The 27480-nt window shown below is 41.0% G+C and overlaps 3 protein-coding genes across 5 annotated transcripts in view; all 3 read left to right on the forward strand.

Moving 5' to 3' along the window:
- The first annotated feature begins 248 nt into the window (after positions 1–248).
- ddias (DNA damage-induced apoptosis suppressor) lies at positions 249–4046 on the forward strand. The gene is made up of 5 exons (XM_058089168.2): positions 249–593; positions 677–838; positions 895–1003; positions 1240–1541; positions 2486–4046. Exons 1-5 carry the CDS (start codon positions 472–474, stop codon positions 3435–3437), a joined length of 1647 nt encoding a protein of 548 aa, XP_057945151.2. The 5' UTR covers positions 249–471; the 3' UTR covers positions 3438–4046.
- Positions 4047–4457: 411 nt separating this feature from the next.
- On the forward strand, positions 4458–23358 carry sppl2a (signal peptide peptidase like 2A). Of its 3 annotated transcripts, none has more exons than XM_078795704.1 (17): positions 4458–4661; positions 13958–14068; positions 14306–14488; positions 14621–14704; positions 15440–15573; positions 16835–16992; positions 17071–17167; positions 17349–17450; positions 18371–18452; positions 18556–18630; positions 18697–18753; positions 19099–19164; positions 20228–20327; positions 20426–20500; positions 21273–21454; positions 22461–22494; positions 22966–23358. In XM_078795704.1, exons 1-17 carry the CDS (start codon positions 4605–4607, stop codon positions 22971–22973), a joined length of 1605 nt encoding a protein of 534 aa, XP_078651830.1. In that variant the 5' UTR covers positions 4458–4604; the 3' UTR covers positions 22974–23358. The 3 variants fall into 3 exon arrangements, with proteins under 3 accessions (XP_078651830.1, XP_057944592.2, XP_078651831.1); XM_058088609.2 differs by having other exon boundaries at positions 21273–21433; XM_078795705.1 differs by lacking the exon at positions 19099–19164.
- A 596-nt stretch (positions 23359–23954) lies between these two features.
- trpm7 (transient receptor potential cation channel, subfamily M, member 7) overlaps positions 23955–27480 on the forward strand; it is a 40666-nt gene continuing 37140 nt past the window's right edge. The window contains exon 1 of the mRNA XM_058088608.2: positions 23955–24250. Coding sequence (XP_057944591.2) covers positions 24248–24250 — 3 coding nt within the window. The 5' untranslated portion in view covers positions 23955–24247. The remainder of the gene's footprint in view (positions 24251–27480) is intronic.

The raw sequence follows: 27480 nt of genomic DNA on the forward strand, positions 1-27480 counted from the left end.
TTACATACAAAATGTGAACGTTTAACTGTTACAAAAAATAACACAATGTTATTACAATTATTTATATACTATAATACTGTAATGAGATGAAAACAAATCCTCTTTTTGTATACAGGTCCACTCACAGTAAATTAAAGGCTTCTGTTGATGTGTTGCCAATAAACACCACCAGAGGGCGAACTCGCCACGCACGTACTTTATTGATGCCTACCAAGCTTTAACACGAAGCGAAGAAGAACTTATTATTGAATTGAGTTCTCCAAGGGCATAAACACGCCTCTTTATCGCGACGCGCGAGTTTTTAAATATATTTAATGTTCGTTTCAACTTTAATATAGATCTTTCGTGGCAATAAAGACTCTTCTGCTCGACGTGATGAACAGAAACAGCGACATGTTTTGTTACCGTTAGCATGCTAGCTCATATCCTAGCGGCTAGCTTTGGCCAAATATTTCACTGCTGGGAAATAAAATGTCTGTTTGGCGAGCTTTGGTGGACTGTATCGTGTTATCTCTCCAAGATGCTTGTGTGTTTTATCCGTGCTGTCGAAGCTGCTTCGCCAAAATGGACGTTATGGCGCAGGACAGGGCAAGGTGAGCACCAAAACAAACTATGCTAGTGGTGTCAGTATTGCTTGTGAAATGAGATACTACATTTACTGTTTTTTTCACGGCAGATATAGATGTCCCAAGTGTGGTCACGGCTGCTTTAAAGAAGAACTGGAGTATAGATATCGCCTCTCCCTGAGGGTGACCAGAGACAGAAGAATATTTGGAGTCACAGTATTTGGCAGCTGCTTGAACCCGTTCTTTGGCGTCCATGCAACCGAGTTTCAAAGGTGAGCACATTGAAGGAAGTTTTTTGAGCTTCTTAGAACTGTCTGTGGTGTTGTAGGATGGTGGAGAACTTGGACGGACCATCTGAGGCGTCAGACAGATCCAAATTGCTGGTGAAGGCGGTAGAGGACTGTTTCATTGGCAGACATCTTATTTTTGGAATGAAGGTACAAAACATAGTTTTTATTTGTAATGTAATTTAACCTTCAGCATGGGGTCATTATTGTATTTTTCCACCACGGTGCACGTAACTAATTCATGATGGATTTACCAACCAAGCCACTTAGGTCCAAATTATGTTTGCAAGTAATATATGGGAATGCTTTGCAGCCTCAAAACGTCATAACACAAAGTTGTAAAATAAGCACCGCCTGTATTTGAGTCTCTTCTCCGTGCTCTGCAGGTGACAGATTCTCAAAGTTGTCCATGGTCAGCAGATCATGTTCCAGGTGGTTCCGATCGTAGGGACATGGCTCAGTTCACTGCCACTCAGATGATTGTCCCCAAAGCCACAGGCATGGAGGGCTGCTCTGTCATTCGCTACTATCAACTTCTTCTACGGAGAGCTGCAGAACATCAGCGGGAATCTGCTGATCCCAACAAGTCCTACACAATCCCCACCACACCCTTGATTTCTCAAGATTCACCAGCCAACGGCTTCAATGGTGTCACACTTTCTCGTCTTCTGCCACACTCACTGCAAAGGTAATGAATGCACGGATGACAATTTCCTTCATGCCGTCTCTCAATTAATTGTCCACTTGAATAAATAGGAGCATATCATCAAATAAACAGTTACCGTAACTATAGCCAAAACATTTGCAGAAGACTGTGTTTTTTCCCCCAATCTCTGAAATAACTGGTAGCTTGTGATTTTAAAGAATATATATATTGCTTAACAGTTCCTCTCTGTAGATCACTGATTTTGATATTTTTTAAAGGTGTACATAGTTTGATGCATCTTTTAACAAGTGTCATCTTCTTACAAACGACCTGATCTACCTCTCTGATCGACCTGATCACTAACTTGCCAACTTCCTATCAGACACTGACTCTCTTGTTGGCCTACAGATCATTTTTTATTGGCCCATGACGATTTCCAAACATAAAATTAATCATGGCCCACATCAGGACACAACAAAAAAGTAGTTGTTTTGCCACACCAATAAATAAATATAAAAGGTTAAATGATGCTTTAAGTCCTGAGAAAAGAAGCTATCACATTAACCCATGCGCTAGCAAAGATGTATTTATGTGTCAGTTACGTTTTTTTGAGGCACAAGGAAGTGATGTATGTCCACAATAGAAGAGATCATGTTTGGTGCATTTTACCCTCTCCTGTCACTCCGGTTACTGTTTGAGTTAATTAACGTTAAACATGTTTGTTTTTGTTTCCTGTTGTCAAATTGGCCGGCATTTAATGTGGTTTTAGGATACAAATTAAATGCTGTTAATCATTGTCTAATCATTAATCTACAGCTAGATTAATAAACATTGTTAAATGTTTCCCTCTCCAACAGTGTCCATTAGATTGCACATGCTGTGTTGCTTTTACACTTTCCCACTACCATTTGCATGTGGCAAAGCCAACGCAAGTGCTCATGCAAATGTTAACATCTCATTACAGTCATATTTTGTTTTCCTCCCAGATCACAGCCCCATGACGGCTCCCTCACTCCCACGCCGCCATGGCAACAATCACTGGGACTAGTTACTTCATCTGCCGAGAATGAGGAGGACAAAGATGAAAACAAGCCAACAGCTTGTACGATAGGGAAAGGCCACACTGTGAACCATGACACCACTGAGGAAAAAGGCTCCTCTCTCTTCTCAAAGAGTTCATCATTTGCCGATGATTCATCAGTTAAAAACATCCTGAACTGTTTGAATCCCTCATCATGTCCACAGCTCAGCTCTAAGGGCAAAGCCTCTCCACAACCGGACGATTCATTCACATCGACATCCTTAGCATGGGAGGATTTGCCTCTTTCTGAGAGTCTGGAACAGTTTTTGAGCGAGGGTGACCGATATGTTTATCCGGGTGACACAAAGGCATCAGGAATCGGGTCAAGGGTGTTGACGGACATCACCAACATCTCAAGTGTACAGTCATCTGATGGTGACACTGAAGAGCAAGATGACGCCTACAGTTTTTCACAGGACCTGTTTAGTTTAAGCTCAGCACTCAACACTCAAGAGGAAGCGCTGCCGGATTTGCACCCTCAAGAGCTACACACCCGTCACTCTGTTAATAGAATCATTCCAGAAGCTCTGACATCTGCTGGAGACACAGTGACTCCACTTCTTGACTTCAGCCCATGCTCTCAATCCACTCCCATTGTAAAGGTCGACATATTGTCATCCTCCACCAGATACTACTCCAAAAGGCGTACCAGGAAACGCCACTCCACAATCCTGAAAACCCATGAATGTGACTCGTGTGTGTGGAACATGCCACTGAGCCAACTGGAAGACAGCGAAGAGCTCATCCCCCCCACTCCTGCTGGGATAAACACAAGGCGGTTTGCTCTCAGCAAGAAATGCCACCTCGTGGGCTACACTGTAAAAGAATCCTGTTGGCTCCAAAAACAGAGAGTGTGACCCACAGTCTTCCATCTAAAAATGATGCAGGAAGCTGTGATAGTAATGAGAAGACTGCTGTTCATTCCCTGGTGGAGGAGGAAGCATGCGATTGGTCCAGAGATCTGTTCTCAGATTCTGTCTGAAAGATTCTGAATTTGTAATGAATGAATATGAGTGTGAATGATTATTTGTTTATATTTGCCCTGCCAGGGTGTACCCCGCCTCTCGCCCAAAGTTTGCTGGGATACTGGAAAAGAAAACGTGCAAGGCAAATAAATACATATCTATTTTTCCGCCTACAGAGGACTATGAATGAAGAGTGAGCATATTTTCAGCAGATTTGAACAATAATTATGATTTAGGTTCAGAACTATAAGAAATGTATGCACAATTTCTTATCTGTTCCAGAGTCAGACTTTGGCCATTATGATAACATTATGAACTTCACAGGTAATGTGTTGTGTAATGTTTTAACATTTTTAACTGTCATGCAGTTTTAATTAGCTGATGTGTATCTCACTTTTTAAACATTATTTTTAGTCAAATGTGAAATGTGTATATTCCTTTCTTGTCCACCTCTGGGGTGGCCCATCTGCTTGAATGTCACTAAAAATCTAAATAATTTGATTCTCTCTGAAATGACTGTACGTTTTGTGTGCTGGTGCTTTTTGTGACCACAAAGGTTTAATTTGAGGTAAATTCCAGATGGCTGTCTTGGGTATTTGCCTTTCGTTATTCCACTCACAAAAATAGGTTGATGTGTAAATCTACACACCCACTTTTGCACAGCTTTCCCTGCTATGAGGAAGTGAAATTTGCAGTCATGCTCACATGCTGCTTTAAGTTTTATTTTGGCCACAAACAGGGAGAAACAATAATAGTCTCTGTTGCACACATAACTTGCAATTAACGCCCTATTAAGTAAACTTAATAGTGGAACTTGTACTTCTACCTGCTCTCAATTGGATCCAGTCGAGCAGCCTCTTAGAGCCGATTCGTTCGCTAACGACACATCGCTATCACGGTCAGGCAGTCATGTGATGTCCTTCGATACCGGAATTGCATGGCTGACAGAAATCTTTGTTCTTCACTTACAACTATGACCACGATGTGATGTTCATGAATGTTTTGGGGTACATAAAGTCGCTTCGTGTTGTTGTGAACAGTGAATAGGACGTCGATGAAATGGGAGGAAATGCTAGATTAGCCGTTTTGCTATTTATCGCCGCTTTCGCCACTCAGGTAAGTAAATGGACTAAAACTACTGTAATTGAAAGTACTATCTACTGACAGGCATGATTACAATCAGATTACATATGCTATAATATACGAGTACACTGTACCGAGCAGCCATTTTGTTGCACAATTACGTATAAATTGTCAAAGTTAGCATAGTGAAAAACTGTTCACGCTGATTGTTTAAACTAACGGGGAACTTCGCTAACTTTATGTGTTGTTATCGACAACGGAATATCTAATGTTACCTGTTATCCGTATTGAGTAGCGTGACAATTTCAGTATGATCATGGTTTTATTCGTTTCGCACATTCTTTAACAAGCTAGCGTCGCATAAAGTTTTATAGTAACTGGCCATTGTCTTGAAACGACCAGGTTGGTTTACCCAAGAATAGATCAGACGGACGCACTTTACTGTTGTTTAAATCTTTTAGTGGAACAAAATGTCTGGAAAATGTCTGTAGGAGCCATGAATGAATTTGGATTGATTCTTTGTAGGTGCATGATAGTTTAAACTTGAATAGTGGTGTTTGTTATTATTTATGATATTATTTAGATTCGTTGTGATCACGTGGACACGGGAAGTAGGTCAAATGGTTATGGGCGGTGACGTTTTGTTAATAAAAGGCACCTGTTCACCTGTGTGGCCATGGAAGAGAGAGGGTGAGCAGGGTTGCCGTATTTTTTGTTGACCGCTAATTCATTTAATCTCTGTGATTGCTTTGATTATGAGTTTGTGCACGGTATCATAAGTTGATCATTAATTTTCTTTAATAAAAGGTTGAACTCATTTTTTGTATCTCGGAGATATTTTGTGTGTGGCGCGTCAGACAAAGGAAAGGCCCAGCTTCAGCCTCTCAGCGACTCTTTTGGATGAAGTCGCTATATTTTGTCAACAAAAAAAAGGCATTTAAAAGGAAACACCAGGACAGCACAACGGATCAACGGATCAAGAGGACAAAAAGAGGAAGCTGATTAAATCCAACAACCATCGGACATAAAGTACGGAGGTAGGCGCTGGCTGTCAAACAAATTTGGAGCCGCTGCAAAGCGAACTACAGCCAGGCAAGCTCACCTGTGGATGTGCGCATGAAGCTGTATGTTAATGGAAGAAATGCGGCTTGTAAATTGACTGCAGTTTGTTCATTGGGAATGATTGCGCGATGGCTTGAGGACTGAATCTTTCGGCGCATCGGCGTTATTTATTGCAAGACATCCTGGTGCTGAAGTTATCTCCATGCTATAAATATGTGAAATATCGCTCTCTCGCTCCGACGTTGCTGCTGCTCTGCCGTTATGTGGAACGATTTTTGGATGAATTTCCTTTTTGGCTGTGGATGCAATTTAAATGCACAAAGAATACATTGAAGGAAAACCCAAAAGGAAACGAATGGAGGAAACGGAGTCAAATAAATGCTGCTATTGCAAGTTTTGAAGTCCATGTGTTTCAAAGGTGCAAACGAATAAATCAAAAAGATATGTTTTAAAGGATCTCAAAAAGAGAAAAATTACGTGAAATCAAAATATAAAGATGAGTGAAATAAATGCTGGTGTTGAAATGGAGTGTGGAAAAAGAGAAACGAAACTCACAGCCAAGGCCTGGGCAAATAAAATTGAAAAACTTCAGTATGAACGCAAAACCTTTGTGAATAAAATTAAAGGGCTCATACCTGAAATGAAAACGCTTATGAAAAGCAAGGGAAACGTCTCACATGTTCAATCTCACCTGGAGAACTTAATTCAACTTTGTGAAAATGCTATCACATCACATAATGTGTTGATTCCTTTACTTCCTGAGGACGAACTAAATAAACAAAATGAATGGTTTGCCAGCATCATGAAATATGGTAACACATTTGAAGAGGATGTTAAAAGGTGGCTTAGTGAAGCTGAGGAGCCACAGCAAAATAACAGCCTTGGTCAATCAGATCCTGATGCAGTCAGTGAAGAAGTGCTTCATTTACCAACTGAGGATGAACATCAAGCACCAACTCAGGCTGTGTCCATAATCATGACAGAGGACATGCAAGATAACATAAAACCAAGTGACAGTGTATCAAACGTGGGAAGCAAGAACTATGTTACTGGAGGAAAGTCTGTTGCCTCTGCTGCTTCTTCTGCACGTCTTAAAGCTGAGGCTGATTTGGCAGCTTTAATGGCAAGACAGAGACTACTGAAGGACAAACAGGAACTGCAGGAGCAGGAGGAACAACTGAGGAGAAAGAAAGAGCAGAGACTACTGAAGGACAAACAGGAACTGGAGGAGCAGGAGGAACAACTGAGGAGAAAGAAAGAGCAGTTAAAATTGGATGAAGACATTGCAGTGCACATGGCCAAATTAAACGTGCTACGATCTCAGAGCATCTTAAGTGGAACCTCATCCAAGCGCTCCGATGGAATGAACTCTTACCTGGAGAAAGGAAAATCTAAACCAAAAGCTCTCAATGCTAACGCAAAAACATTTACTCCACAAGCATCACCGAAACAAAAGGAAACCAAACATGATTACATGGATCCAGGGGCAAAGCCTGAGGAGAAAGCTGTACCCCAGTTCATCTATTCCGAGCCTGTGTCACTTAATCCAAAACAACGTTCAGTGAACCACCACGCTCATGGAAACACTCAAACTCGAAACGAAGATTTATGGAGTGCAGCATTTGAATCAAAAAATGAGGATCAAAACAATACGCTAGGAATTATGAGGAAGCAAAATGAAATAACTACGCTTCTGATACAACAGCAATGCCTGTCATCATTGCCAAAGAGAGAGATCCCAATTTTCGATGGTGATCCATTAAAATATCAAGCGTTTACTAAAGCTTTTGAGAATGGTGTGGAACGAAACACTCAGAGTTACAGTGATAGACTCTATTTCCTGGAGCAATACACTAGAGGTCATCCTAAGGAACTGGTTAGAAGCTGCCAGCATTTTAACCCAGAGAGGGGCTACGTCAAGGCCAAAGCTCTATTGAGGGAGCATTTTGGGAATGAGCAGAAAGTAGCCGCAGCATATATGGAAAGGGCTCTTTCATGGCCTTCCATCAAAATGGAGGATGCAAAGGCTCTCCAGGATTACAGTCTTTTCCTCAGAGGCTGTTCTAACGCCATGGCAGGGGTGGGATATTTGCATGAGTTAGATCTGCCCGCCAATATGCTCTCCATTATAAGGAAGTTGCCTTACAAATTCAGAGACAAGTGGAGAACCGTAGCCTGTGAGCTGCAGGAGAGGCGCAATCAGAGACCAACGTTCAATGACATCACCAATTTTATTGAGAGACAAGTGAAGATGTTGACTGATCCAGTGTTTGGAAATATATATGATGCTCCCCCAGCAACAATAAATAAAGGTGTAAGCAAATTCAAGCAACAGTCTCGTTCTGGAATGAAAGGAACCAGCTTCGCCACCACGGTAGCTCCTGTAGAAAACAACACTCATTCTAGAACCAAAGAGAAGGAACAATTTCAAGCTGCAAGGAGGATGTGTCTTTGTTGTGGAGGAGGACACATATTGGATTTGTGTCCCCAGTTGGAGAAAAGACCCCACAAGGAGAAGATAGGCTTCTTACGAGAAAAAGGTGTCTGTTTTGGCTGCTTGTGTATAGGACACATTAGCAAGGATTGTAGAAAACGGATTTCTTGTGCAAAGTGTGGTCTTTTACATCCAAATGTTCTTCATATTCCAAAGGCAAAGTCAAAGGACTCTGATCAAGCCGAAGGGAAATCAGAGAAAGCTGCGGACAGCACCCTGGTGTCAAGTGGTCTCACTGGGGCTGGTGATCATGATTGTAAACTTCCCATAGTCCCCGTACAAGTTAAGTCGAAGAAGGGCAGCAAGATTATTAGAACTTATGCTTTCTTGGATCAGGGAAGCACAGCAGTATTCTGCACAGAGGCACTACTGCACAAGCTGGGCCTCACAGGAAAGAAGGCACGTATTCTCTTGCGGACCATGGGCCAAGAAAGGGTAGTGAGCAGCCATATTGTGTCAGGACTGGAGGTGGCTGGTCTAAACTGCGATAATTTCTGTGATCTGCCCAAAACTTTCACACAGGAGTATATGCCCGTCCACAGTGGGAACATTCCAAGACAGAGGGATCTTCAGAAATGGCCACATTTGAAACATGTCCAGTTGCCTGAGGTGGAGGCAGGGATTGAGCTGCTGATTGGGACAAATGTTCCCAAGGCTTTGGAACCATTGCAAGTCATTCATAGTGTCAATGGTGGGCCCTATGCAATTAGGACAATGCTGGGCTGGACTGTGAATGGACCTCTAAATGGAGAAAGCGAGGAAGCGATGGATTGTGAGCAGCCAGAGTTATCTGTGAACAGAGTGTCAGTTGTAAATTTGGATGAACTTTGGCAGCAGCAGTTCAAAGTGGATTTCCCTGAATGTAGTATTGATGAGCAACCTGGAATGTCAAGAGAGGATCAGAAGTTTATGGATTTGGTGAGAAACTCAGCAAAGCAAGTGAATGGCCATTACCAGATCAGATTACCATTAAGGAATGAGGAACTCAACATGCCAAATAATAGAATAATTGTTGAGCAACGTGCAAAATACCTGAAGAGGAGGCTTTTGAAGGACTCGTCATTCCACGCAGAATATACAGCCTTCATGAATGATCTGGTTGCCAAAGGTTATGCCGAAAAGGTGCCTGAAGAGGAGTTGGACCGCTGTGATGGCAAGGTTTGGTATATCCCCCATCATGGTGTCTATCATCCGAAGAAGAGGAAAATCAGAGTCGTTTTCGACTGTGGAGCGAGTTTCCAAGGAACATCTCTTAATGCTGAGCTCCTGCAAGGACCGGACCTGACCAGTTCATTGATCGGAGTGGTGACCAGGTTCCGGAAAGAACCAGTGGTGATCATGGCAGATATTGAGTCCATGTTTCACCAGGTAAGGGTACCAGCTGAAGACGCAGATTTGTTGAGGTTTCTCTGGTGGCCTGATGGGGATTTAAATCAAGAACTCAGTGACTTCAGGATGATGGTGCATCTCTTCGGGGCAACTTCGTCTCCCAGCTGCGCCAATTTCGCTCTCAGGAAATGTGCAGAAGATAATAAGGAACAGTTCAGCCAAGAAGTGATTGATAAGGTCCTACATTGGCTTCTATGTTGACGATTGTCTGGTGTCGGTGACTTCAGAGGAGGAAGCTGTATCTCTCCATCATGACCTTGTCTCCATCTGTGCAAAGGGTGGTTTTAAGCTTGGGAAATGGATAAGCAACAGATGTGAGGTTATGGTTGCAATACCTGAAAGCCACCGAGCAACAGACATGACAGACTTGGACCTGGATCAGAATCAGCTACCAGTGGAGAGAGTGCTGGGTGTGGAATGGTGTATTCAGTCGGACACCTTTAAGTTTAAGATCATTGTTAAGGACAGACCACTCACCAGGAGGGGAATTCTCTCAACTGTCAGCTCCATCTATGATCCTCTTGGAATCCTGAGCCCTGTAGTATTATTGGCAAAGAAAATCTTGAGAGATCTGTGCAGGAGATCACTTGGCTGGGATGACATCATACCTGAACCAGTTGTCAAAGAATGGACAACGTGGCTACAGGAACTGTGCCGTCTAGAGGGTTTTAACGTCACGAGATGCCTGAAACCACTAAACTTTGGAGAGACGACCACAGCACAGCTGCACCATTTCTGTGATGCAAGTGAGGATGGCTACGGGGTAGTGACTTACCTGCTGTCACGTAACAAAGACTCTCAGGTACACAGTGCTTTTGTCATGGGAAAGGCAAGGGTGGCTCCACTTAAGTCTGTTACCATCCCTCGTATGGAGCTAATCGCTGCCACTATGGCGAGCCGTATTGATGTCCTGTGGAGGAAAGAGCTACATTTGGATCTACAGGATTCCGTGTTTTGGACAGACAGTGCATCTGTACTCAAATATATCAAGAATGAGACTTCCAGGTTCAAAGTTTTTGTTGCCAACAGGGTCTCGGAGATTCTCAAAGTTTCACTGTCTTCTCAATGGAGGTACGTAGACACTGCAAGTAATCCAGCAGATGTGGCCTCGAGAGGCTTGAAAGTGGATGCATTCCTCAAAAATCTAACATGGGTGTCAGGTCCACCTTTTCTCCATCAACCTGAGTGTTCATGGCCTGTTAATCCTGAGGATGTTCAACAGCTTCCATCAGATGACCCTGAGGTCAAGAAAGCTGTTGCAGTAAATGCTGTACAGGCCAGCAAGGAGGATGATGCTTTGGTTCGCATGATCAGTTATTTCTCATCTTGGACTGGTCTGAAAAGGTCTGTAGCTTGGATGTTGAGATTCAAGAACTGGCTTTTGGCTTGCTGTCAGAAAAGGAAACAGTTGACCACCGAGCTTGCCCAGTCTGATTTGGATGTGATACACAAGGAATGTTCTTTGAAGAAGAATATGGACGTTTTTAAAGAGGAGAATCGTTCAAGTTGTCTGACAGTGGAGGAGCTGGAGAAGGCCGAGATGGAAATCATCGGGTTTTGCCAACGGAAGAAGTTTCCAGAGGAATTCTCCAGGCTCCAAAAAGGCAAAAGTGTTAAGGGCCATAGCCATATTTATAAACTCTGCCCACTGGTCGAAGATGGTGTTCTGAGAGTTGGCGGTCGACTGAGCAGGTCTTCTATGCCTGCAGAGGCTAAACATCCCATTATATTGGCTAAAGATTTCCATATCTCAGACATTATTCTAAGGCATATTCACCAGGAAGTGGGACATGGTGGCCGTAACCACATGCTAGCCAAACTGCGGGAGAAGTATTGGATCACTGGGGCTAGTACAACCATAAGGAGAGCTCTGTCTAAGTGTGTCATCTGTCGGAGACTGAATGCTCAGCCAGTGTCCCAGCAGATGGCAGATCTACCTGCTGAAAGAGTGACTCCAGATGAGCCGCCTTTTTCTCGTGTTAGAGTTGACTATTTTGGACCGTTTGAAGTGAAGAGAAGAAGGAGTGTTGTAAAGAGGTATGGTGTTATTTTTACCTGTTTGGCCATACGGGCAATTCACATCGAAGTAGCATCTTCATTGGACACAGACTCCTTCATAAATGCACTCAGACGCTTTATAGCAAGACGAGGTCAAGTCCAGGAACTGCGCTCGGACAATGGGACAAACTTCATTGGAGCAGAGCGTGAGTTGAGAACAGCTATTGAACAATGGAATCAGTCACGGATTAACAATGCACTTCTTCAGAAAGGAATAAAATGGACCTTTAACCCCCCCGCTGGCTCACATCATGGAGGATCTTGGGAGAGGTTAATTCGGTCTGTAAGGAAAGTCCTAAATTCTACTCTGAACGTGCAAAATCTGGATGAAGAGGGCCTTCACACGGTTCTTTGTGAGGTGGAGTCCATCGTTAACAGCAGGCCGATTACCAAGGCATCTACAGATCCGAATGATCTGGAGGCCTTGACGCCAAATCACCTGTTGCTACTGAAGACTTTACCATCTTTACCACCAGGAGACTGCCAGGCAGCTGACCTCTACGCTCGCAGGCGATGGAGGCAGGTGCAATACATGTCAGATTTATTCTGGAAAAGGTGGATTAAAGAATACTTACCACAACTGCAGGAGCGTCAGAGATGGTCCAGAGTGAAGCGCAACATTGTCCCTGGAGATATAGTGCTTATTGTGGACAATACAGCACCTCGAAATTCCTGGGTTATGGGAAAAGTTCTTCAAACCTTTCCAGATAGAAGAGGATTAGTGCGGCAGGTGCGGATCAAAACAAAGGGCAGTTGCTTGGATCGTCCAATTACGAAGATCTGCCTACTACAGGAAGCTGAAGACTTGCCACAGAATGATGGCTAAAATCTTTTGATTGAGCCTGATTATTGATTTCACAGACTTTGGATTCAAGAAGAAAGAAGACAGAAGACAATATATGTATTATGGACTCTAAATATGAAGCTTTTAATTGTTACATGTCTCCTATTGATATGAATATGGGTAATTATTATGTGTGAACCTAATAATTAGGGGCTGGAATGTAGGAGCCATGAATGAATTTGGATTGATTCTTTGTAGGTGCATGATAGTTTAAACTTGAATAGTGGTGTTTGTTATTATTTATGATATTATTTAGATTCGTTGTGATCACGTGGACACGGGAAGTAGGTCAAATGGTTATGGGCGGTGACGTTTTGTTAATAAAAGGCACCTGTTCACCTGTGTGGCCATGGAAGAGAGAGGGTGAGCAGGGTTGCCGTATTTTTTGTTGACCGCTAATTCATTTAATCTCTGTGATTGCTTTGATTATGAGTTTGTGCACGGTATCATAAGTTGATCATTAATTTTCTTTAATAAAAGGTTGAACTCATTTTTTGTATCTCGGAGATATTTTGTGTGTGGCGCGTCAGACAAAGGAAAGGCCCAGCTTCAGCCTCTCAGCGACTCTTTTGGATGAAGTCGCTATAATGTCACAAGTAAAACACTGGACTCTTGCTCGCATCAGCAGGTAGTCCCTAAAACTAGGAAGTCATAGACGCCGCATCGAATGGGGTTTGTCCACTGCAGCGATACGTCAATGTCGCCGCCATATTGGATGGGTCAAGGGGATGTCCCGTAAATGAACTTTCATTGTTTTTGCTCCCTGTTTCCCAACTATATTTTTGTGCGTGAGCGAATGTATAAACGAGAATAATTAACTTAAATTTCTTTGTAGAAAGGCGCTTTATGAAAGTAAGTACTTTAGCTTGTGTTCATTCACAGGGCAGCCTTGACTCATCCAATATGGCGGCAACGATGAGTACTGTAGTCAGAACATATCTCATCCATCCAGCCAATTGAATGAGAGTCAATAGTTTAGTTGTTATACATTATCGACTATTGTATTTAATATTCGCCATCATGTGATTATCCTGCCCATCATTTTCTACAATTTAATAGGGCCAAGGTTTTTTTCTATTAACGAATAAGTTGTAAACAATTGAAAGTACAATACTATTACTGTAAAAAAAAAGTGCAAATACACCACAAAACTACTGATTTACAGTTGGTTTGGTTTATAGCCTTTTTTGGCTTCTAACCAAAGGTTTGAATGATGTGAACCCTGACATTTTCTGCCATTCCGTTTTTGTTTTGTTCACATCATTTTGGCATGATTCCAATGTTTTAGAATGAAATAAAATGGAAAAGCTATGCAAAAAACGGCATATTTGGTATAAAATCTGTAATAACCCTGTCAATAGTACTACATTGTTTATATGGATTAATGCATCATGTTGTAGTGGTTTGGATTACCATCAATGCAATTAAACTTGCTATTTTTTGTTGAATTCCGTTTCTCAAATGTTGTCTTTGTCCCCACAGACAAACTGTCAAAAGGCTATCCTGCATGTTTTTAATGGAAGTACAGCCCAGGATTTCTGCATTGTTTACAACCACTCATGGACCCGCCTGCCACAAAGTCTGGATGATGCTGTAAGCTCCCACGATGTACTTTTGTCAAATTTGACTATTTTGCTATATTATGCAAAAATAATCATCAGGCAAATTTGCTGGTGGAGGTAATTTGGTTATAACAACCTACTGACCACAACATTAGGTACGCCAGGCCTGTGGAATCTGGATACAATTCTATTATTAAACAATTTTACCTTTTACAATGATGAAAATTCATATTTCATATCACATTTTGTCTTCTCCCCTCTTGTCCAGGAGGTGTATTCGCTCGTGAATCTGACGTCCACCCTTCTGTGCGACCAGTCAGGGGTCAGGCCAGAGGAGGTCAAAGACAAAGCATTGGTGGTGATGAGGGGGGACTGTCCTTTCAGTCAAAAGGCTCAGGTTGCTCAGTCCCTCGGTGCCAGCGTGTTACTCATTGCCAGCCTCCAAACACTGGTAGGACATAATACGGTCTTGTTTTTTTCGTAATATTGCTAATTGCATCGTGTCCTGTCCAAAGCAGCAGTTCACACGAGGCCAACCAGCTGTATTAAATGTCAATCTGCTCAGACCTACTCGTCTTTTCAGGTCACACCGTCGGCGGATAACTATTCCGGGGTTCACATTCCTATCGCTCTCATGAGGTACAGGGACTTCGTGGAAGCACAGCAGGTCAGACTTGACTTCCCTTATGGAAAAAAAATATATTGCAGTATATTGGCAAATATAATGCAATGTATTAGGAAATATATTTCCATATATGGGATCTTATGTTTATATTTTCCAATATATTGCAATATATGCATAGATCATATATGTGTATATATTGATACATATAAAAAATATCTTGCGATCAAGACCAAAAAAGGACTATATTTTTACAATTGCATATAATTTGGGATATATAAACTCATATATTATATATTTCAATATATTGAAAGCGGCAATCATTTGTATATTCTGCAATATATTAAATGAATATATAATATATTGTATATGTCCAAAAATATATTATTCCATGTATTTATGATTTATAATGTATTGGAAAATATAATGGAAAAATAATATTATAAAATAATACAATATATTTAAAGTAATATATTGATAAATGTATTTCCTTTTTGTAAGGGTTCACTTTGCTTGGTTTTTGGCACCACTCCTGCTATAAAGACTTAATCTCCATTTGTCCTCTAAATAATTAAAATGCTTTCAGCATTCACACAATAAATAAATGTGAATGCACAATAACAAATTCATATCATTTTCTGAATATGCGAGGGCCAATAAAAATAGCTGCGGGCCACACTTCATAGCCACATTCATGTTATTTTTTTCCACTTAGCACAATGACACCAAACAGAAAGAAGGTTCAATGTTTGTGTTCTGCTAAATGGTGTCGTGTTTCAGGTTTTCGACGAGGGGATGCGGGTGAGGCTTTACGCTCCACTGCTCTCCAAGATTGATCCAAGCCTCTTTGTCATGCTGCTGATTTCGATCGTTGCTGTCTCCTTGGCCGGATACTGGAACAGAGCGTGTGAGAGGTTGGATACAGATACTAAGATACTGAGGTTTCAGAAAAATAAAGACAAACAAAGCGACTAAGCTAACTTGGTTAGATGTTTAGTTCATATAGTAAACACTGTAGGGCAGGGGTCTCAAACTCAATTTACCTGGGGGGCCACTGGGGCTAGGGTCTGGGCAAGGCTGGGCCGCATCAGGTTTTCCAAAAAAAAAAAAAAAAAACGCATTTATTAAAAACAGAAAAATATACAAACTTTTTCAGTGCCTTGGTTCTGATTTTCTACAATAAAAGCTCTGATAAAACATTCCACTGTTCTCAAATATCTTAATTTTTATTTTTCTGCACAAAATAAGATCAAATCAAGAATAAAGAAAACCAATCAGTAATAAATAAATATAATAATAATAATAATAGCCCTGTGATTGGCTGGCGACCAGTCCAGGGTGTACCCCGCCTCTCGCCCGAAGACAGCTGGGATAGGCTCCAGCACCCCCCGCGACCCTCGTGAGGAAAAAAGCGGTAGAAAATGAATGAATGAATGAATAATAATAATAATAAAACGGCAAATAATAAAAACTCCAGAAACCACATATAGTTGGTGGGTAGACAAATTATTTTTTTCAGATTAAAATTAACAAAGCATTATTAGAGCTCTGTAGACATGACAAAACACAACTATAGTCACATTTATACTCTTTTTATTTACAACATATTGCGCAACTGCAGGGTCTTGAGACACATGCTAACTCGCAAACTAGAGAGCTAGCGACCTAAACGGTAGCCTTCAAGTTATTTCCTTTAAACTTAGCCAAAAACTTACCACTTCCACACGGATAGGGAGGATAACTATTAACAGTTATTTAACCTTTAACATGAACATTAATCAAATGTAATATTTTTTTCTGGGTACATGATACCATACAGCATCCATATCAAACTTGCGCAGGCTGCACTAAAATTAAACTTTCATATCAAGGCGGGGGCCTCAAAGTAGTGTCCTGCGGGCCACATTTGGCCCACGGGCCGCGTGTTTGAGACCCCTGCTCTAGGGTGAGAGTGCCTCCGTTGCTAATAACTGCTGTAGTGTACAATGTTACGTTAGCATCTTATTGATAATGTTAATTTGTATTTTGTCTTTATTGTACGGGCACTATGCAGCAAAAAAGTACGAATCATTGTGGCATCACAGTTAAAACAAAACCTCCTTTGCCGTTTGGGACTTGGGATGCTGGTTGAGTGAAAATATCACAATATTACTGTCATATTTTTGTTTGTGGCAGGGATGCTCTCAGATCAAGTGGAGGAAGTGGAAGTGAAAGTGAAGTAAACAAAGCAGACAGTGGAGAACTTTCTCTCTCGTCTCCTCTCAAAGTTGGCATCTATGTCGCCCTGATGTGTGTAATGCTCATCCTCATGTTTTACTTCTACAAATATCTAGGTGGGTGAGACATCCTAAAAGAACATATATTCCAAAGGGGTTTCAAATGTTTTTATTGTATTTCTTTTCCCTCCGCAGTTTATATCCTCATTGCCATGTTCTGCTGTGCATCCGCTGCCGCGCTCTTCAGATGTTTGAATGCCGTGCTTGAAAAATTGAGCTGCCCCGCTGGGAGGTATAAATATCTTTTAAGATATATTTTTAAATATAAAGAGGAGAAATGTTTATACGGTATTTGCTTCTTCCCATCTCTGAACTTAAGACCATATCCCAAAGTGTTAATTTCCATTAGTGACATTAATGTTTCATTAGTGTCTTGTTTAAAGATTGTAGTTTTTTTCCCACTTTTTTTTCAGCTTCACTATACGAAATACAGACCTGTCAGTGAGGTGTCTCATTTTGGCCGCTGTGTGCATAAGTGTCTCGGTGGTGTGGGGCGTCTACAGGAATGAAGAAAGGTACTGTCAAAACACATGCGGGGGTGCGTTATGGTTTAGGAATAGAGCATTCATTAATTCATTTTCTACCGCTTATCCGAATGAGGGTCGCGGGGGTTGCTGGAGCCCATCCCAGCTGTCTTCGGGCAAGAGGCGGGGTATACCCTGGACTGGTGGCCAGCCAATCACAGGGCACATATAGACAAACAACCATTCACACTCACATTCATACCTATGGACAATTTAGCGTCGCCAATTAACCTAGCATGTTTTTGGAATGTGGGAGGAAACCGGAGTACCTGGAGAAAACCCACGCATGCACGGGGAGAACATGCAAACTCCACACAGAGATGGCCGAGGGTGGAATTGAACCCGGGTCTCCTCGCTGTGAGGTCTGCGCGCTAACCACACGTCCACCATACAGCAATAAGGCAACATTTAAAGATAAATACAATTGACATGAGATGTGCACAGTAGGGCTATCAATCGATTAAAAATATTTAATCGCAATTAATCACATTTGTTTATGTTTAACTCAATTAATCCAGAGGTACATGTTTTTATCTATAGTATATTATATCATATTTTTTTTCATTTCCATTGCATGTGTATTAGAAGGATAGCTCCTTTCAAGTAAATGCCTAGTACTAGTAGATGGCGCAGGGTGGAATTGAACTCGGCGCGCTAACCAATTGTTCGCCGTGCAGCCTATAGGGGTCTCTAATGTTAAAAATTGTATTTAGAACGTAAGAGCTGGTTTTCTATGTTTCAAGTACGAAAGTGTGACATTTATCAAGAAGGAATCGTACTTTTGCCTAAATTCACCTTCCATGTGATGACGGTTCAGGCACAATAAAATTTAGACTTCCACTTCACGGATTTAAAAAAAAAAAAAAAGAAAAAGCAGTTGAGCCTGTAATGGTGTTTTGTGATTTTTGTAGGTGGATCTGGATCTTGCAGGATATCCTGGGCTTTGCTTTCTGCATCAACTTCATTAAGACCATCTCACTGTCCAACTTCAAGGTACGTCTCATGATCATCGCTTCTGCCGTTCTTTATAACCTCCACCAAGGACTTGAAATTGCATACCTTTTCATTTGACCTACTGATTTTTTCCCCTTCACAGATTTGTGTGATTCTCTTGAGCCTCCTTCTCGTATACGACGTCTTCTTTGTTTTCATCACTCCATTTTTTACCAAGGTATTATATTCATCGAAATATCTATTCAATGTCATCATTTCCACGCTGCGTCTTTTTCCCACACAGAGTGGTGTTAGCATTATGGAGCAGGTGGCTTTGGGTCCGGAAGCGTCAGGAGAAAAGGTAATGGGGGGGGGTCAGTGTGCTGCAACAAGGTACAGACAGGTGGCAGCAAAGCAGCACATACAGGACTTAACACTCACTCCAGTCCTAATAGAAATGTTGTTTCAAATAAATGCTTATTATATAGTTACAGTATTTGAGATAATATAGTCCTAGCAGAGACCGTGATGTTCTGTGGACAAATGGGTAGTGTAGCTTGGGTCAAAACCTTCATGTGAGGGGATGAACATTCAATAAGGGGAGTATGTAGTAGGTGTTCTACTCATGGTGGACTTTCCTGCCTGCTTGATTAACATCCCGGCTTGTCTGTTCTGCCTGCTGCACCTGTGTGATGGGTTTTGGTAGGCTCTGTCACAGACAAAAGCTAACATGGTGGCGATTCCGGCTGATCCCCAACCTCCCACTGAGGAAGTAAGACTTGCTTTGTTTTCTCTGTCCATTCATGCTATGCGACTGCCGAGCATCCTCACGATGGGAATAATTTTTCTGCTACGGGATAGAAAATAGTTAGATTTGTGATAGCAATACAACTCAACTCCCACTGGAAGAAGAACACTCCCCCCAGCTGATTGTCAGGTTGTTGGTGCTGATAATACAGTGGAACTCTTTTTAAGTCAACACCCCTCGGATTTGCTGACTGATGTTGACATTAGTGAGTCTCGACGAAACTAAAATCGCATTTGAAAATTGAATTTATTTATATCTTTGTCCAGAGATACAGCCATTCCTCGTTTATAGTGGTTAATTGGCTCAAAACCCGACCCACGTTAGAGCATAGAAATGACTCGAATTGCACCATGACAGGGAATCTGGGATAGCCAAATTGTGTGTCCAGTGCCCCCTTTTTGTTTCGAGTTTTTTTTTATTGCTTTTGACGTTTTGTTTAAAAAAAATTAAAGTATAAAAAAAAAAAAGAAAAGCTATTGTGACCTTCTAAGTAATTTTTTTTTTTTATAGAATTGTGTCTGACCCATGTATGTCGATGTTGACTTAAACAGGCACTTTTTAATAATGACGCAGACGACAGGGAATCCATGGGTTGACTTAGACGGGTTCCACTGTATTGAAAATGTATTGTAGAAATTAAGTGCTTCACTATAATAATAATAATAATAAATTTTATTTGTATAGCGCTTTTCAAAATACTCACAGACACTTTACAGAAGAATGGAGTTGAATAAAGCAAGTAAACAGAATAGAAGACACACCAAAATACAACATTCATTGGTTAATACACGGTTAAAACATGAGTAAAAGCGGGGCGGGGCACAGCAGTCAGATATAAAAAGTTAGACATTAAAAACAGATTTAAAGAGGTGGGTTTTGTGGTTTTTTTTTTTGGGCAAGCACAGAGTGAATGGGGCAAAGAGTTCCAGTGGGTGGGGGCAGCAATGGAGAAGGCTCTATACAAAAGGACATTCGTTCACAGTGTAAATGTTATAATTGCTAAATACCGAATGTGATCTATTTTTAGCTTCCCGTCGTGATGCGTATCCCAAGGTTCTCTGCTTGGGCTCTGAACCTCTGTGAGATGCAGTTCGTCATTCTGGGTTATGGAGATATAATTGTGCCAGGTTAGTGCGCCCTCTTTTATGCCTGCTCATAATTACACCATGTTAAACACACACAGGTTACCTTATGAAAAGTGTTTTTATTTTTATTGGTCCTATAGGTCTCTTGGTGGCTTATTGCAGCAAATTTGACGTGTGGATCAATAGCAAGATCTACTTCTTCAGCTCCTGCCTCGGTACCTCCAAAAAAATAATTTATTGTACATTCATGTTCTAAACCAGGGGTGGGCAAACTTTTTGACTCGCGGGCCGCATTGATATGACAAAATTTACGGGGGGGGGGGGGGGGGGGGGCTATATATTTTACACGTAACAGTCCACCTGGTATTATTGTATCTGTAAAATTGTCATGCAATCTGCTATTATTATTTATTACTTTATATTTATATTTAAATATTTTAAAAATAATAAAATATTATTACAATAAAATTTAAATAATAATAATTATATTATTATTATGTAAAATATGCAAATATAACAATAATATATATAATTAATATCATAATTAGCATTAATATAATAATTATAATAATCATAATAGTTCTTATAATAATTGTAATAATCTAATCTAATAATAATAATTATTATTATTATTAGTATTATTATTATTATTATTATTATTATTATTATTATTATTATGTGCTTGTGTCCCTTCTTTCAGGAGCACTTTGTAAACAACAGACCATGTCAAAAAACGAAATTGATAAAACCATCAAAAGGTTGGCTCAGGCCATGCTGCCAGGTTGTATGTTGAGTTTAAATGAAATACTTTGGAAAGATTGGGCGGGCCGTATTCAAACACTTGGCGGGCCGGATGTGGCCTCCGGGCCGTAGTTTGCCCACCCCTGTTCTAAACTGTGATGTAATGTGATCCTGTACTGCAGCTCGCCACAGGGTGTTGACCTCATCTTCTCTCTCATTTTATCTACACGGCCATTTTCTTTGTAGCCTATCTGCTGGGAATGATAACAACATTCGCTGTGATGGTGCTGTCCAACACGGGCCAGCCTGCTCTGCTCTACCTGGTGCCTTTCACCATCATAATGTCGGCCGCGGTGGCTGGCTACAGGGGCGAAATGAAGCATTTCTGGACTGGAACTTCTTATGAGGTGAACAGAAGTAATGCTGTTGTAGTGTTTTCCCTGTCCTGTATCAGTTACAGTTTGTGAACAGCTGATAACGCCAAGCTCCATGAACTCATCATACCAAATATTTGGTTGTCCAAAAATGAAACAGGAGAAGTGGGGAGCTGATTAAAGATTGTTTTAAAGTTCATTTACAGGTCATGTCAAAGCAATATACGTACATCATTTCCTCAACTAGTGGCCTCCGCTTTAGTGGATGCCATGTGTTATTTAATTACCGGGTACATTTGTGTGTGCATTTTTATGTGCCTGTGCACAGCCTGCCCACATCTCTACATTTTCTTTGTAAAAGTCCTTTAAAATTAATTACATAAAAGTGATAGAAAAAATTACATTATTATTCAATAATATAAATCTTGAGTCCGGTCACCTCTGCAGTTCAGTAAATAAACACTTTGGTCTCTTTGAGGAAATGCAGTACTGTTATCTCTGTTATGAGCAAGATAGAGATTTGCACTCACATTTAATTACTTTGTCCTTGTCACATGCCTAATAAATAATTTTATCTTATGTAGTAGTAATGTAATAAAGCAATACATACTTAAGTTAAAAGTTGCTCATACTTAACAATCAATCAAATGAGTAGATTTATTAATCCACACCCCTCCACAACTGCAATCTTTGATCTCTCTTCCCGACTTCCTGCAGAGCAAGCTTTTCCTGGTCTAGTTGTTTTAACACAAAACCCTTCCAAAAAAATATACATTTGCATTTTCTACAACAATACTTGCGTAATTTCAGGTTTGTGCAGCGACTTCCTTGTAGTGCAAGTAAAGCAACCTTGGAGGAAAACTAGTTGCACAAGACCACTCATGTGTATGGACTGGTCATATTAATGTAAACATTTACTCTTAATACTCAGCAAACTAAACTGCTGTCTATTAGAATGAAGGCTTTGAAAAAGGAATTGGATACATATGTAAAAATGCTTGTGTGTGTACAAAGATGAGTGGGGCGCTAAAATAATGACTATGACTTTTGTCTTCATCAGGTGTTGGACTCCTCAAGGGAACCTTTGTTGTCAGGTGTGCACGTTTTTATTTTACTCACAGCTTTATTAACCAAGCTTGTTTTTCATTCAAACATTTTTATACCGGGATAATCCATTTTGGAAATATGGGCCATTATCTGTGCAGCATGGGAGACATGTATTGCAAAGTTGGATGGTGCGTTCAAGTCGCAGCTCCCATTAAACATGCAAAAAACTGTGGAATTGCTAACTTTTTATATATATATATATATATATATATATATATATATAGCTGCGACTTGAACGCACCATCCAACTTTGCAATACATGTCTCCCACACTGCACAGATAACTATACTGTATTTTTCTTTCACCTCATATTTGGTCCCAAATGCTGGTACCATGTGGTGATGCATGAAAATTTTTTTTAAAGGAAACTTCAGTTTGACAGCTCTAATCATCATAGTAATAGTATAACATATATCATCATATTATCATAGTATAGTAATTGTTTTTTCTCTTTACAGGTGCATGAAATGCAAGAGCTGACTGAAGCAATTTTGCAATAAAACTCTACGACCAAGGGACGATTACCATTCAATATATATATCAATATGTGGTATCAGTGGAATATGATTATTTTTTGTAGTGCTGGAAAGGCTTTTAAAGTGCCTGCCTTTTGTTCAGAAAACTCATAGTCATATTATTGCCTTGACACTCTGCCATGGCAATGACTGAATACTTCATAGAAAGCACTTTACTATATTTAGCCTGACACTTGCTTATTCAGATGGTGGGCTGAGGGCCTTAGCTGAAAATGATTACAGCTATATAATGGTACGTTTTTGATAACTTTAGAAATCAATGTTTGATGTTTTTACATGTTTTGTTGCCTTATATTAAACAATGTTGTTCTAGTGTGTTATTTAATCCCTTCCACGTGTTCCGAGACACTGTCCATGGGACATGAGTACAAGTTAATTCTCCAAAAGTACTATGTAACATAACTTTATGGTGCAGCCATAAAAAGTAAATGTTTCCATGTGTCCCCTACAATTTGCTCACACCCTGATTCGGATTCACTCATTTAGCGGTTGCAGATAGACGACTTCCGGGTCGTAATGTCAGGAGCTGATGTGCATCATTTAGGATTAAGCCTTATGAACACTGCCTAGCAACAAGTGATGTAACGTGCTGTATGTATGTGTGTGTGTGTGTGTGTGACCGGGACTCTAACGCAAGTGATGCGTGCAGAGTCGATACATACTAAACATGTTAACCGTCCACGCGCGGCTTCATCAAAAGAGGAAAAACTCAGCATCGTTAACTTCTAAGAGCCGGATGACCGGATCGTTCGCGAACGACTCAATTCAATGCACGCAAGCAGGTCGGTCGTTGCGTTCGCTAACTCGGTAAAATGTGTTTATACTGAATTTCTAATGGTGGTGTAGCCATTTGGAAGACAAGGCAGAATTTTAAATAAACCCAAGATAATGTAGCCTGCCTTAGTATTCTCCCATAGGCGAGCGGTGTCCATCACGTAGTATAGTAAAACAAAGACACATGTGCTGGCAGGCTCCGCCCCGGCCATGTGACAGCGAGCGCTGGGCTGGCTGACTCAGCCGCTCCGTCACGCCGCCTCAGTCTGGAGTCGCACAATTATGAAAAAGCAACCTTCCGTTGGAGCTGCAGCCGAAGCGGATCTCTCCAGCGTCCACCGGGCTTTCCCTTCGAGGCTAACACAGAGCACCGCCGATAGATGGATAGAAGCCACGACGAAGCCCCCCCTGAGTCTCAACGGTGACGAGAATGGTACGTTGTCCCATACGTCTTCTGTCCCCCTTTCGGGGTGCTTTTGTCCCGCTTGTCAAATTTGCGCCTGTGGATCGTCGTGACTTGTGTGGCAGGTCCACCCTTTGCATTCTTTGGCTTCCTCGGCTCAGTTGGGGTCGCTTGTAGTTTGACAGTTCAACTAACACACCGTGAAAAACGCAATTAAAAGACACGATTATGCTTGTCTAGCGTGGCATAAGCCCGACTCATACACACATGAAAACACACGCACGAGCGCACATTAGCAGGCTAAGTAGCTAGCTCGGTTGCGCTGTATGCTAACTAGCTGTCTGGTGTTAGCAGCGGTGTCAACAACCTCGTATTTGGGACAAATGTTGACGTCCGTGGAGATACATTTGTATCCGAATGGCGACGAACACTTGTCGGCATCGCCAGTGTATTCAGGGTCCGTTTGGACACTTTGCCCTGTCAGGAAGGTCAAGGAGTGCTGCGACACGGTTTCTCAACGCCGTTCGAGCCGTGTACTCCCGCCGAGGACTCTCCATTCCTTCGGGTGAGAGCTCTAGGCCTGGAACTCGAATTCCCTCACATGTATCCCAACTGTATTATTATTGTATGAACCGTGACTTCATTGGGTACGAGACACTAAATAAACTAACGACACTCAAGTCAGCCATTGCAAAGATAAAAGGCTCATTTTGAACTGCCACTGTCATTTAGACGATCTTTGGCTAATGTTTTTGCAGTAGGTCCTCATAAACAGTAGACTGTCATATAGGCTACAGGGTCTTTCTAGTGGGTCCTGAAAAGCAGCAGCGTTCTCCTGCCATCTTGTTTGAAATACTGATCATATCTATTTATTTATGCATACTTTATGCATACTTTTCCAATATGCCTCACACATTTAAAGTATAAAATGCGTACGTACTCAATACAATGTCAATGATGATCCATGAGTAGATAGAAATTGGTGTCAAATTGTGGGGGGTTCAAGGACCGCTGAACACAGTATGTGTGCAAAATTTTATTAAAATGTAAACGATCTTATAGAAAAATAGCAGCTGAAATATAATAGTATATTCTCTTTTTTAAATATAGAAAAAAATCAAATATGTGCAATAATGCTTCTCTCATTCGTCTCTCTGTAGCCCAGTTAGCGCTTCCATCTTTCGTTCCCTATGATGACAGATGGTAAACATGGTTGATACAGTCTTTATACAGCAACCTTTATACCGTCTTTTTCACTGTTCACTCCCGCTATGCAGCGTCTCCTCCTCTGTATCTCTGCGGGGATCTCAGATTGCTCGGCGTAGCAAAGGGGTGTTCAAAGCTAACAGCTGCTAATGAGTGTAAAGAATGGAGCAAGCAGCTAGTTCCAAACCTAACAGTATGAACATCCATAGCTGCGCATTTGCTTAAGGGGTCGATATGGCACAAAAAAAAAAAAATACAGTCTATATCGATATAAACGATTTGCTTGTTTTATATTTTAAAAATATAGATATATCACCCATCCTAATCCTACTTTGTGGAAATACAGGGAATATATCATTTTTAACAGAAAGTGGCCGCATGAACATGGACGACCAATGCGGAAGGTTTTCTGTGTCAAGCCAATGTGGTTAACACAGGCACACTATACTTGAGTACCATCTAGTGGTTCAAATGTGAATTACACCTCTAATAACGATAATGAATAGAAATATGTTGCCGATAATATCTATTATCATGGATAATTTGTAGCACAGTTATTGACCAGCAAAAAATGTTATGACAGGCCTGTTTTGAACTGTCTCACAAGTGCAAAAATAAGTGAACAAATGGGATTTGGACCCACTGTCCAATTTCACAAGTCCTAGCAGCAGTGACATTAAAATTGGGCTTTTCTCTCATGCTTGAACAAACACTTGTTTAATGACGCTAGTGGCACGTGGTGCATATAATGTTTAATGAAGAAACTAAAGTTTGTGATGGCCAAAAAAACTCCCGTCAGTTTCCCACAGAGGAAGCCTGAGACAGTCACATGCCCCGGCTTACCCCTGGACTGGATGAGGGTCACTGCAGTCTTACTGCCGCTCACAGCAGCAGTCTTCCCCTGCATGCTGTACTCCTGTGGGCTATAGCGTTGTTATTGTAAGCCTCTGTTTGTTACTGGACAGTGCTGCTCATCAGTGTTACATAAAACTATGGTCTCAAATCACGTTCTCCTGTGCAAAATAATAGTAAGTGAACTAATCTGTTCCTGGGTCAAACTGCCGCTTTCTGGATTGTACAGACAAAGTTTTAAGAACAAGATTACTGCTTGTGCTCGGGAGTTTTTTCACACAAGGTGGTGTACGTTACTGCTTATTTGTTGTCTTTTCAGCCATATTGTACTGAGCAGCCAGGGCAGATACTTGTACGATGTAATAATGTAAAATAAATTTTCTGTTCTATGGTTAATTGTCATCATCACACTTTGGTGCCATGTAATTTACGCCTTATGTTTATTATGGATGCTGCTCAGTCTTTAGTACCCTCTGAGCTGGGCATCATAATCAATTAATCTATCGTATTGGTGTGCACTATTGGTTGCATTCAAGAGTCGCTAAAGAACCAACAACATGGCTGTTAATGGTGTGTGTATATATATATATATATATATGTGTATATATATATAAACTCGTAAAAAATAATATTGTTTTATTTAAAAAATAGAATCCATTCCTACTCTAAGCTGCTCAGTAATTGTCTTGCATCAATTGGTTGTGCCCTCTGATAAACTAGAGCAGCGGTCTCAAACACGCGGCCCGCGGGCCAAATGTGGCCCACAGGACACTAGTTTGAGGCCCCCGCCTTGATATGAAAGTTTAATGTTAGTGTGGCCCGCGCAAGTTTGATATGGATGCTGTATGGTATCATGTACCCAGAAAAAATTATTACGTTTGATTAATGTTGATGTTAAAGGTTAAATAACTGTTAATAGCTATCCTCCCTATCTGTGTGGAAGTGGTAAAAGGAAATAACTTGAAGGCTACCGTTTAGGTCGCTAGCTCTCTAGTTTGCGAGTTAGCATGTGTCTCAAGACCCTGCAGTTGCGCAATATGTTGTAAATAAAAAGAGTATAAATGTGACTATAGTCGTGTTTTGTCATGTCTACAGGGCTCTAATAATGCTTTGTTCATTTTAATCAGAAGAAAATAATTTGTCTACCCACCAACTATATGTGGTTTCTTAAGTTTTTATTATTTGCCGTTTTATCATTATAT

This window comes from Doryrhamphus excisus, linkage group LG13 (genome assembly GCF_037039965.1).
Source record: "Doryrhamphus excisus strain RoL-2023G ecotype Guam linkage group LG13, RoL_Dexc_Guam_v1.1, whole genome shotgun sequence".
Taxonomy (NCBI): Eukaryota; Metazoa; Chordata; class Actinopteri; order Syngnathiformes; family Syngnathidae; genus Doryrhamphus; species Doryrhamphus excisus.

Bases quoted from the DNA above. Each gene is read 5' to 3' on its own strand.
- ddias (XM_058089168.2), top strand. From the start codon at position 472: ATGTCTGTTTGGCGAGCTTTGGTGGACTGTATCGTGTTATCTCTCCAA. The intron at 1,004-1,239 runs GTACAAAACATA...CGTGCTCTGCAG, and splicing joins ATCTTATTTTTGGAATGAAG to GTGACAGATTCTCAAAGTTG. The intron at 1,542-2,485 runs GTAATGAATGCA...TTTTCCTCCCAG, and splicing joins CTGCCACACTCACTGCAAAG to ATCACAGCCCCATGACGGCT.
- sppl2a (XM_078795704.1), top strand. From the start codon at position 4,605: ATGGGAGGAAATGCTAGATTAGCCGTTTTGCTATTTATCGCCGCTTTC. The intron at 18,631-18,696 runs GTATTATATTCA...TTTCCCACACAG, and splicing joins TCACTCCATTTTTTACCAAG to AGTGGTGTTAGCATTATGGA. The intron at 20,328-20,425 runs GTTAGTGCGCCC...TTGGTCCTATAG, and splicing joins TGGAGATATAATTGTGCCAG to GTCTCTTGGTGGCTTATTGC.